General features: G+C 45.8%; 1 protein-coding gene across 1 annotated transcript in view; it reads right to left on the bottom strand.

The window, feature by feature from the left end:
- Positions 1–8,758, bottom strand: part of LOC311133755 (potassium voltage-gated channel subfamily B member 1-like) — a gene marked incomplete at both ends in the record, with an annotated part of 103,234 nt that extends 94,476 nt beyond the window's left edge. The window contains one exon of the mRNA XM_084167307.1: positions 8,198–8,758. Within this exon, the coding sequence (XP_084023433.1) occupies positions 8,198–8,758 (561 nt within the window). The remainder of the gene's footprint in view (positions 1–8,197) is intronic.
- Between the last annotated feature and the right edge of the window lie 4,126 nt (positions 8,759–12,884).

Raw genomic sequence — 12,884 nt, 5'->3', positions numbered from 1 at the left:
TAACTCTCAGGTGTTCTAAATCAATAGTTGTTTAGTAGTCCGAAAATGTCGGTAACATTAACTTGATTGACCATGCTGTAAGACATGTAATTGTTTTTTACATGCAATATGCTTTTTGGACTCTGAGACGTGACAGATGTTGCTCTACGGTTTGTAATGAAACAAAGGTGTGGTATTCTTCCACTGTGTCTTCTTATTGTCTCAGACTTAGGCCTATGTATCACTGTGTCAAGGCATATGAACTAAAAAAAGAGAAAACAACGCAACTATCACAACACATAGGTTGTAATATGGCTTTTTTTTCCCTGGCTTGGCTTCTCCAGTGATTTTACCCAAACACCGCTACTGCATGATATTAGACTTGTTTGATTTAAAACCAAATTATTTGCTAGAAACCATTTTTGTAAAGTGTAAAAATCATCTTGGAGAGTTGCTTGTATCTGCAGAATATTTTAACCTGAAGTATAGAGCACTATCACCAGCATACACAGTAAGTGATAATGTGTATTCTGACAAATTAGAGGCAATTCATTTCTGAATATAGAGAAAAGCAGAGAGAGGGGGGGCAATACTGAACATTGATGTACTCCTCTACTGAGTCCAAGAAGATGTGATTTGTGTCCTTCTATGAAAACACATTGTTTTCGATTGCTAAGATATGCATGGAACCAGTTTAGTGATCTGTTAGTGAAACCAATATTATCAAATCAAATCAAAATCAAATCAAATCAAATTGTATTGGTCACATGCGCCGAATACAACAGGTGCAGACATTACAGTGAAATGCTTACTTACAGCCCTTAACCAACAGTGCATTTATTTAAAAAAATAAAACAACAACAAAAAAAGTGTTGAGAAAAAAAAGAGCAGAAGTAAAATAAAGTGACAGTAGGGAGGCTATATATACAGGGGGCTACCGTTGCAGAGTCAATGTGCGGGGGCACCGGCCAGTTGAGATAATATGTACATGTGGGTAGAGTTAAAGTGACTATGCATAAATACTTAACAGAGTAGCAGCAGCGTAAAAAGGATGGGGTGGGGGGGCAGTGCAAATAGTCCTGGTAACCATGATTAGCTGTTCAGGAGTCTTATGGCTTGGGGGTAGAAGCTGTTGAGAAGTCTTTTGGACCTAGACTTGGCACTCCGGTACCGCTTGCCGTGCGGTAGCAGAGAGAACAGTCTATGACTAGGGTGGCTGGAGTCTTTGACAATTTTGAGGGCCTTCCTCTGACACCGCCTGGTATAGAGGTCCTGGATGGCAGGAAGCTTTGCCCCAGTGATGTACTGGGCCGTACGCACTACCCTCTGTAGTGCCTTGCGGTCGGAGGCCAAGCAGTTGCCATACCAGGCGGTGATGCAACCAGTCAGGATGCTCTCGATGGTGCAGCTGTAGAATTTTTGGAGGATCTGAGGACCCATGCCAAATCTTTTTAGTCTCCTGAGGGGGAATAGGCTTTGTCGTGCCCTCTTCACGACTGTCTTGGTGTGTTTGGACCATGATAGTTCGTTGGTGATGTGGACACCAAGGAACTTGAAGCTCTCAACCTGTTCCACTACAGCCCCGTCGATGAGAATGGGGGCGTGCTCAGTCCTCTTTTTTTTCCTGTAGTCCACAATCATCTCCTTTGTCTTGGTCACGTTGAGGGAGAGGTTGTTGTCCTGGCACCACACTGCCAGATCTCTGACCTCCTCCCTATAGGCTGTCTCATCGTTGTCGGTGATCAGGCCTACCACTGTTGTGTCGTCGGCAAACTTAATGATGGTGTTGGAGTCGTGCCTGGCCATGCAGTCATGGGTGAACAGAGAGTACAGGAGGGGACTGAGCACGCACCCCTGAGGGGCCCCCGTGTTGAGGATCAGTGTGGCAGATGTGTTGTTACCTACCCTTACCACCTGGGGGCGGCCCGTCAGGAAGTCCAGGATCCAGTTGCAGAGTCCCAGGATCCTTAGCTTAGTGATGAGCTTAGAGGGCACTATGGTGTTGAATGCTGAGCTGTAGTCAATGAATAGCATTCTCACGTAGGTGTTCCTCTTGTCCAGGTGGGAAAGGGCAGTGTGGAGTGCAATAGAGATTGCATCATCTGTGGATCTGTTGGGGCGGTATGCAAATTGAGTGGGTCTAGGGTTTCTGGGATAATGCTGTTGATGTGAGCCATGACCAGCCTTTCAAAGCACTTCATGGCTACAGACGTCAGTGCTACGGGTCGGTAGTCATTTAGGCAGGTTATCTTAGAGTCCTTGGGCACGGGGACTATGGTGGTCTGCTTGAAACATGTTGGTATTACAGACTCAGTCAGGGACATGTTGAAAATGTCAGTGAAGACACTTGCCAGTTGGTCAGCACATGCTCGGAGTACACGTCCTGGTAATCCGTCTGGCCCTGCGGCCTTGTGAATGTTGACCTGCTTAAAAGTCTTACTCACATCGGCTACGGAGAGCGTGATCACATAGTCATCCGGAACAGCTGGTGCTCTCATGCATGCTTCAGTGTTGCTTGCCTCGAAGCGAGCATAGAAGTGGTTTAGCTCGTCTGGTAGGCTTGTGTCACTGGGCAGCTCGCGGCTGTGCTTCCCTTTGTAGTCTGTAATAGTTTTCGAGCCCTGCCACATCCGACGAGCGTCAGAGCCAGTGCAGTACGATTCAATCTTAGACCTGTATTGACTCTTTGCCTGTTTGATGGTTCGTCGGAGGTCATAGCGGGATATCTTATAAGCGTCCGGGTTAGAGTCCCGTTCCTTGAAAGCGGCAGCTCTACCCTTTAGCTCAGTGCGGATGTTTCCTGTAATCCATGGCTTCTGGTTGGGGTATGTACGTATGGTCACTGTGGGGACGACATCATCGATGCACTTATTGATGAAGCCAGTGACTGATGTGGTGTACTCCTCAATGCTGCCTGAAGAATCCCGGAACATGTTCCAGTCTGTGCTAACAAAACAGTCCTGTAGCTTAGCATCTGCGTCATCTGACCACTTTTTTATTAACCGAGTCACTGGTGCTTCCTGCTTTAGTTTTTGCTTATAAGCAGGAATCAGGAGGATAGAGTTATGGTCAGATTTGCCAAATGGAGGGCGAGGGAGAGCTTTGTATGCGTCTCTGTGTGTGGAGTAAAGGTGGTCTAGAGTTTTTTTCCCTCTGGTTGCACATTTAACATGCTGGTAGAAATTAGGTAGAACGGATTTAAGTTTCCCTGCATTAAAGTCCCCGGCCACTAGGAGCGCTGCATCTGGATGAGCGTTTTCCTGTTGATTAATGGCCTTGTACAACTCATTCAGTGCAATCTTAATGCCAGCATTGGTTTGTGGTGGTAAATAGACAGCTATGAAAAATATAGATGAAAACTCTCTTGGTAAATAGTGTGGTCTACAGCTTATCATAAGATACTCTACCTCAGGCGAGCAAAACCTCGAGACTTCCTTAGTATTTGATTTTGTGCACCAGCTGTTGTTTACAAATATACACAGACCGCCACCCCTTGTCTTACCGGAGTCAGCCGTTCTGTCCTGCCGATGTAGCGTATAGCCTGCTAGCTGAATGTTATCATTGTCGTCGTTCAGCCACGACTCGGTGAAACATAAGATATTACAGTTTTTAATGTCCCGTTGGTAGGATAACCGTAATCTTAAGTCGTCCACTTTATTTTCAAAAGATTGAACGTTGGCTAATAGGATTGATGGAAGAGGCAGTTTACTCGCTCGCCGTCGGATCCTTACAAGGCACCCCGATCTACATCCACGATATCTCCGTCTCTTCCTCACGCGAATGACGGGGATTTGGGCCTTGTCGGGTGTCTGTATGATATCCTTCGCGGCCGCCTCGTTGAAGAAAAAATCTTCGTCCAATACGAGGTGAGTAATCGCTGTCCTGATATCCAGAAGCTCTTTTTGGTTATAAGAGACGATGGCAGAAACATTATGTACAAAATAAATTACAAATAACGCGGAAAAACACACATAATAGTACAATTGGTTAGAGGGCTGTAAAACGGCAGCCATCTTCTCCGCCGCTGTTGTTGTTCAAGTTTTCCTAGTAAGATAGAATGATGCTTTTGATAAATCACTAAAGATGGCACCAGTTAGTTTGCTTTGGTCAGATGAAGAATGTATATAATTAGTAAGTTTCACTAATGCTGTAGTGGTAGAATGGTTGGGTCTAAAACCAGATTGAAAGGGTGAAATTAAATTAAATGTATCTAGGTACTGACACATTTGGGAATGTATTAATTTCTCAAAGAATTTTGCTATTGAACAGATTACTGATATAGAACTATAGTTATTTACCAGCTTTATGAAGAGGGGTCACTCAGGCACATTTCCATACAAAAGGTATTTCACAAGTCGTTAAAGACATGTTGAATAGATCTGCTAGGGCAGGGGTCCAAACTGCCTCTGGAAGCAACGTCAGCACAAGACCTGTTCGTCGGGAGCTTCATGAAATGGGTTTCCATGGCCGAGCAGTCGCACACAAGCCTAAGATCACCATGCGCAATGCCAAGCGTCGGCTGGAGTGGTGTAAAGCTTGCAGCCATTGGACTCTGGAGTGATGAATCACGCTTCACCATCTGGCAGTCCGACGGACGAATCTGGGTCTGGCGGATGCCAGGAGAATGCTACCTGCCCCAATGCATTGTACCAACTGTAAAGTTTGGTGACCCACACTTTCCGAATTATTACTCAATCTATTTACAGTTGTAGTGTTCAGAACATGTTATTGAGTTATTATTATTAATGTAAATGGAATATTGACATAATAAAACAGTAGATCTCTTAACATGACTGTGTCCATTGATCCAGCCCAGTGAATGTGTTGCTTTGCTTTATGGCTGCAGCATGAGCTATGAGCCGATACATTTCGTCAAGGATAATTTTACCAGGAATCATTTCCCAACTACATACACTCATTATGACATCCAAAAATAAGAGTGGGACCAGAATAAGTTTGAATACTCAATTAAACTGACTATAATCAGTTGAAGAGTTACATTTATGTATTGGTTTTGATTCATGCATCGATTTTCTCCAGTCACCTGAGATGCATATCTCCAGTAAGATATTGTCACGCCCTGGCTCTGGGGACTCTTATATGTTGAGCCAGGGTGTTAGTTTCTATGTTTAGTGTTCTATGTTCTTGTTCTAGTTCATGTGTTTCTATGTTGGCTGGGGTGGTTCTCAATCAGAGGCAGCTGTGAATTGTTGTCTCTGATTGGGAACCATACTTAGGCAGCCTGTTTTGCACTTGTCATTTGTGGGATCTTGTTCCGGAGAGGTTTGTGTTTGTTAACCTTAGGACTTCACGTATCGTTTTGTTGTCTTGTATTTAAAGTACTCATTAAAAGATGTACGCATATCACGCTGCGCCTTGGTCCGCTTCTATCGACGATCGTGACAGAAGATCCCACCAAATAAGGACCAAGCAGCGTGTCCAGGAGCAAACGCCGGAGGTAACGCTAGTGGATGTCCTCCTCGGTTGGGGGAAGATCACCGAGGAGGAGGCCGTCCGCTACCGGAGGGCGATGAGGGAGGATGCCCAGGCAGGAGAGGAGAAGCGGCGCCAACCGGGCCGTCGTCGGACAGGCGAGAGGCAACCCCAATAAATTTTTTGGGGGGGGCACACGGCATGGACGACGGGGCTGCTGGAGGCAGCTACAGGGCGAGTTTGTGGACTAGGAGAGGAGGCCACCAGGTTACGGGGGCCATTGGTCAGGAGGGAGAAGGAGAGTGTGGAGGCACGGCGAGAGGAACTGAGTAGGCAGCAGAGGGAGCGGAGGTTTATGAGGAAACCCAGTCCCGCTCCTCGCACCAAGCAAGTGGTGTGTGTCACCAGTCCGGTCCGGCCCGTTCCTGATTCCCGCACAAGGCCAGTGGTGTGTGTTCCCAGTACGGTCAGGCCCGTTCCTGCTCCCCGCACTAAGTTAGTGGTGCAGTTCCCAGTCTGGTCCGGCCCGTTCCTGCTCCCCGCACTAAGTTAGTGGTGCGTGTTCCCAGTACGGCCCAACCCGTTCCTGCTCCCCGCACTAAGTTAGTGGTGCGTGTTCCCAGTACGGCCCAACCCGTTCCTGCTCCCCGCACTAAGTTAGTGGTGCGTGTTCCCAGTCCGGTCCGGCCCGTTCCTGCTCCCCGCACTAGGTTAGTGGTGCGTGTTCCCAGTACGGCCCAACCCGTTCCTGCTCCCCGAACTAAGTTAGTGGTGCATGTTCCCAGCCCGGTCCGGCCTGTTCCTGCTCTCGCACCAAGCCTGTGGTGCGCGTCGCCAGACCGGCCCGGCCTGTTACTGCTCCCCGCACCAAGCCAGTGGTGCGCGTCGCCAGCCCGGTCCGGCCTGTTCCTGCTCCCCGCACCAAGCCTGTGGTGCGTGTCGTCAGCCCGGTCCGGCCTGTTCCTGCTCCCCGCACCAAGCCAGTGGTGCGCGTCGCCAGACCGGTCCGGCCTGTTCCTGCTCCCCGCACAAAGCCAGTGGTGCGCGTCGCCAGCCCGGTCCGGCCTGTTCCTGCTCCCCGCACCAAGCCAGTGGTGCGCGTCGTCAGTCCGGCACAGTCCATGCCTGTTCCACCGGTGCCTGGTCAGGTACCGGTCAGCTGCTTCACACCGGAGCCTAAGCAATCCGCTCCACCGATGTCCAGTCCAGCTCCAGCCAGCGGGACCAGACCAGGGGCGCTACGGGGGGGTAGCTAGAGAGTGGTGGTCACGCCCGGAGCCGGATCCGCCTCCGAGGCGGAATGCCCACCCGGCCCCTCCCCTGTTGGGTTTAGTTGGCGCGGTCGCAGTCCGCGCCTTTGGGGGGGGGGGGGGTACTGTCACGCCCTGGCTCTGGGGACTCTTATATGTTGAGCCAGGGTGTTAGTTTCTATGTTTAGTGTTCTATGTTCTTGTTCTAGTTCATGTGTTTCTATGTTGGCCGGGGTGGTTCCCAATCAGAGGCAGCTGTGGCTTGTTGTCTCTGATTGGGAGCCATACTTAGGCAGCCTGTTTTGCACTTGTCATTTGTGGGATCTTGTTCCGGAAAGGTTTGTGTTTGTTAACCTTAGGACTTCACGTATCGTTTTGTTGTCTTGTATTTAAAGTACTCATTAAAAGATGTACGCATATCACGCTGCGCCTTGGTCCGCTTCTATCGACGATCGTGACAGATATATTTCTCTCTCCTTCCTCTTTCAATTTGCCAATAAAAATATGAACTAACATCCTGAAACAGGTTGCCTCTTCAGTTCGAGACATCTATAGGAATCACACTGGGTTTGAAATCAGAGACTGTTGGAGTCTGAATCCGACAGAGAGGGAAAAGATCATTAGAACTGCATGCGTTCAATCACGAACTGGTCCTTGTACCTGTGCTTCCCACTTCTCAGTAGGCTACTGCCCACTTGTCTCCAGACAAAAATAAGTATTCTATGTTTTAAATATGAGGGCAACATCAGATACATGCATAATATCATATCAGTCTGTCATGATGGACCGAATGCTCAGTTTACACCTCTACCTCTGTATTGGTATTGAGAGGCGATCCCTCGGCTACATTCATTCATTAGTACAGGAGAAGTGGAATATAGTGCTTTCCCAGGAGCTCTCCCCAGCCGTTGAACATGACAGATTAAAAGCACTGGCTCCGAGGTGATGGGAGCCACCCAGGCATCAGAGGCCACAAATAATAATAATATGCCATTTAGCAGACGCTTTTATCCAAAGCGACTTACAATCATGCGTGCATACATTATTTTATTTTTTTTGTGTATGGGTGGTCCCGGGGATCGAACCCACTACCTTGGCGTTACAAGCGCCGTGCTCTACCAGCTGAGCTACAGAGGACCACGACCCACAAAAGGGTTTACGTCAACCTCATGAAGTCAACCTGCAATGACCTGCTTCCTCACAAACACACTCATAGTATGAGTCATAGCACTTACAAGTCTAGAAACTTAAAGTATTCAATGCAACACTGTTCATATTGGTTGACTCAGTCAACAAAATGTGGCACCTTTTTATTCTTTGTTGAATGTAATACAAATTACTAAATTTAATCGTGTAGACTGGCGGTAAGCCACCAATAATGTTTACCTAGGAGGACCTAGGTCAAGTTACATTTGCTTATTCATTGCTGATCCACTTAAATCGAGATGACACGCAATGCATGGCAGAGCAATAAGCCCATACATGGAAAAGTTCAGACAAACTTGAAGAGGTAGCTTACCTGACTTAGTGCTTACCTTAGCAGCTAAAGATGAACTTGGCTTCTCCAGGAGATCCCAAAGTTTCTTTTGCTTCTCGGAACAACATGTGGTATCAAAATCCTCGCCTTCCCTGGTCTTCATAGTCTCGGCCTCTCGTTTGAGCTCCTCATTCATCTGTTCCTTCTTCTGGTGGTACCTGGCCTGGCAGCAGGACTCCAGGTAGATCTCATCTATACCCCAGTAGTCCAGCTCCTGACTGAATGACAAGGCACACATCTCCTCCATCATGTGCAACTTTCCCGTGCGGGAGAAATTCAGAATGGATGTGAAAGCCCCAGGGTGTCTGTCGAAAAAATACTCATTATCATCCAAACTGTAGTCGTCGCATATCTCCATGAGAGACTCATGAGTGTTACAGTCTCGTAGTTTGCCCAGCCTTGTTCGGGGCAACCTGTCCAGCGTTCTCCATAGAACTTCATGGAGAAGACCCCCAACATTGAGTGTCACCCGGCGGGAGTGCGACTTGCTACGGATGATTTCCACCGGCTCGGGTGGAAGCGAGGTGGTCGACCGAGAGCCCCCTTTATTCATCCTCATTCAAGACGTTTGGCCACTTGAGATTGAATAATGTCAGAAACTATAAGGTCAGACAGGTCCAGAAGACACGGTCCTACATTAGGGTCTGTTCTCCCCCATTCCTGTGGCTGCGAAAAGAGGAAAAGAGAAACATCATGGGTCACTATATAAAATTACCATCGAACCCAATGACCTACAGACCTGATAGAGAACGTTTCTCACACAATGTCAGGTGGTTTATCCACTCATTAGAGAACCAAACAAACAATTTAATCAGCTTTAAGATGCTCAGCCGCTTTCCTCGCTGATGAGTGAACGGAGTGGGGAAAGCCAATGATATAATCGACTCTACTCATGAGCGCTGTCCAGTGCTGACAACGCCTAAAACTGTCAGTAGAGAAAACCATCAAATTTCCACGCTGTGCGCTGTCCCTTTACTTCGGCGCTGAAATCATTTAACTTTAGTGCCATATAAAAGAGCGGGGTTTCACGAGAGCGAGGCAGCTGCGACCTGACATTTGAAGGTGTTCTTGAACTCATCTCCCTAAAGAGATACAGTATTAGCCCTACTAACATAGATAAGCAGGGGAGTCCAGACTCAGCGAAAACTAAAGTAGGCCTACTCTGCAAACAATGCAAATCATTATCTTGACCTAGCATTCTATTTAATTTGAGCAAAAAACGCAGGTTATCATAAACAAATAATAAATTATGTATATTTTTGAAAATTCACAGCATTTAAATCACACCAAAGTTTTTTTAATCGTCTATTTAGAGCAATAAGCAACTGCCATGTAGCTTATATAAACTACTATAATTTGCGCAAAACAGACTCGACATTAGTGTAATCATTAATCAGTTGTTTGTGGGAAAATATCTGAGTTTTAATTTTAAAAAATAATTCTAAACATTGCTCGGTTAGGCTTTGGCTAAAACATTTGGATCAGTCAAATAATGTGCCCAAAAGTGCATATGTAATTTTAAAGTCCGATGGTTCACAAAAGCGAAAGAAATTACACAATTTCTATTCACATTTTGAATTCCTCCTATCGATGGTCTGATCATAACCATGATAGGCCTATAGATTGGCTATAGATGGGATAGGCTAGCTACAACATTATGGTAGTCAAAGTGCAACAGATGAAGACGAAAATTATAACAGATATTATAGTCATGTTACTTACATATGTTCCTTTTAGCCTGAGAGTATAAGAAGAAACATTTCAACATCTTAAAAAGCCATTGCGCTGAATTGTTGCTCCGCTCACCGCCTGTCTATTGGAGGCTGTTTTTAGAGACATCACCCCCGCATCAGACATGTTTAAAAGCGGGTTACATGCGCTGTAAAATCTCAGGTCAAACTCGTGTCCTGCTCTTCCCTTTTGGAACGGCTCAACAAGTATGCTGTGAATGCACCGATTCCTCTATACCTGGTTGCTGAGTTGTGTGCCTGTGGCGTGCATCACCGCCTACGCTCCAGCGGGGTTCTGCAGGGGCTGATTTCGCCGAGGCTCCGCTCCTCCAACCAGAAGCTGCACTGCCGGGGGGGTTTAACCCATTCGGTGTCAAAGGGGCTGCGCTTACATCCTCTATAATCCAGAGTCTTGCAAAAGCTAGTAAACACGAAACAATCATGAGGCAATACATTTACTACATAAATAGGTAACCTTCAGGCTTCAGGGTGATGAGAAATTACGCAGTTGCTCTCTCTCTGTGCACCACTCTTTGGGACATGGAACAGTGTGCACGAGAGTGTAAACATTTATTTAACAAGATTTACATTGGCAGGGCACAGTTGTTTTGGTCTCTCCTGCAGTGGGCATGATCAATTGCCAATATATACACAATGACACAAAACCATAAAGACTACAAATCAAGCAGCAATCACTGGGTTCAGCACTATTGTGCGCAAGAGAGGACAGGTGTCTGTCTGTAAGTTTCCATCCAATTGGCAAAAGATTTTCATGCTAATATTCTAAAATCCGCATAAAAACAATATGCGCTTTGTTTCACCAGAGATGTGTTTCCTTCAAATTGACATGTTGAGGATAAAAGGCTGTGCTGATGGCGTAGTGCACATAAAATAACTTTTACAGTTACATGTACCGAATAAAAAATACAGGTTCAATCGGTTTCAATCGCATTTTTAACTCTGATGGTTTTGCCACAAAAAAGGTTGCGTTATATAATGTGCTCACTCTGGTATTGGCAAGTGCGCTCTAGCCCACAGCTTGCAGATGCAGTGCGGGTAAAACCTACATTATGAGATTATTCGTGTGGTTACCTGGAGGAAAATGGGGGAGTGTCATGATTTTTCAATTTCAGTCAAGGGGAGAGTTTAGTAGTTTTTAAATCTAGTCCAGGGGAGGGTCATATAATTTGTAAATTTTTTAATTAAATATTTCTTAGTGTTTTACAATTAGTTGCTTATTAGGCTATATCAGTGGCGATTTTAGCATGTACATCTTGGTGGTGCAAACTCATATTAAATATAAAAAAATAAAAATATGCATGCCAGCAAAGCCACTACACAACACAACACTAAACAATACATTAATTGCACAATAACGGTGACAAACGGTATTCACAAACTGTTAAGGCCTACAGTTGAAGTCGGAAGTTTACATACACTGGAGTCATTAAAACTAGTTTTTCAACCACTCCACACATTTCTTATTAACAAACTATAGTTTTGGCAAGTCGGTTAGGACATCTACTTTGTGCATGACACAAGTCATTTTTCCAACAATTGTTTGCAGTGTCACGCCCTGGCTCTGGGGACTCTTAAATGTTGAGCCAGGGTGTGTAGTTTCTATGTTTAGTTTTCTATGTTTGAGTTTCTAGATCGTGTAGATCTATGTTGGCCAGGGTGGTTCCCAATCAGAGGCAGCTGTAGTTCGTTGTCTCTGATTGGGGACCAAACTTAGGCAGCCGTTTGGCACCAGTCTGTGTGGGATCTTGTTCCGTATAGGTATGTTATTAGTCTACCTTGGACTTCACGTATCCTTTGTTTGTTGTTTTGTTCGTGTTCAGTACGTTAATAAATATGTACGCTTATCACGATGCGCCTTGGTCCGTCTCATCCGTAAACGATCGTGACATGCAGACAGATTATTTCACTTATAATTCACTGTATCACAATTCCAGTGGGTCAGAAGTTTACATACACCAAGTTCACGGTGCCTTTAAACAGCTTGGAAAATTCCAGAAAATGATGTCATGGCTTTAGAAGCTTCTGATAGGCTAATTGACATAATTTGAGTTAATTGGAGGTGTACCTGTGGATGTATTTCAAGGCCTACCTTCAAACTCAGTGCCTCTTTGCTTGACATCATGGGAAAATCAAAAGAAATCAGTCAAGACCTCAGAAAATAAATTGTAGACCTCCACAAGTCTGGTTCATCCTTGGGAGCAATTTCCAAATGCCTGAACGTACCACGTTCATCTGTACAAACAATAGTACGCAAGTATAAACACCATGGGAACACGCAGCCGTCATACCGCTCAGGAAGGAGATGCATTCTGTCTCCTAGACATGAACGTACTTTGGTGCAAAAAGTGCAAATCAATGCCAGAACAACAGCAAAGGACCTTGTGAAGATGCTGGAGGAAAGAGGTACAAAAGTATCTATATCCACAGTAAAACTAGTCCTATATCGACATAACCTGAAAGGCCGCTCAGCAAGGAAGAAGCCACTGCTCCAAAACCGCCATAAAAAAGCCAGACTACGGTTTGCAACTGCACATGGGGACAAAGATCGTACTTTTTGGAGAAATGTCCTCTGGTCTGATGAAACAAAATAGAACTGTTTGGCCATAATGACCATTGTTATGTTTGGAGGAAAAAGGCGGTGGCTTGCAAGCCGAAGAACACCATCCCAACCGTGAAGCACGGGGGTGGCAGTATCATGCTGTGGGGGTGCTTTGCTGCAGGAGGGACTGGTGCACTTCACAAAATAGATGGCATCATGAGGAAGGAAAATTATGTGGATATATTGAAGCAACATCTCAAGACATCAGTCAGGAAGTTAAAGCTTGGTCGCAAATGGGTCTTCCAAATGAACAATGACCCCAAGCATACTTCCAAAGTTGTGGCAAAATGGCTTAAGGACAACAAAGTCAAGGTATTGGAGTGGCCATCACAAAG

This window comes from Coregonus lavaretus (assembly GCF_964263955.1).
Source record: "Coregonus lavaretus genome assembly, chromosome: 8".
NCBI lineage: Eukaryota > Metazoa > Chordata > Actinopteri > Salmoniformes > Salmonidae > Coregonus > Coregonus lavaretus.
The sequence above is the reverse complement of the archived record's forward strand: the minus strand, read 5'-3'. Positions and strand labels throughout refer to the sequence as shown.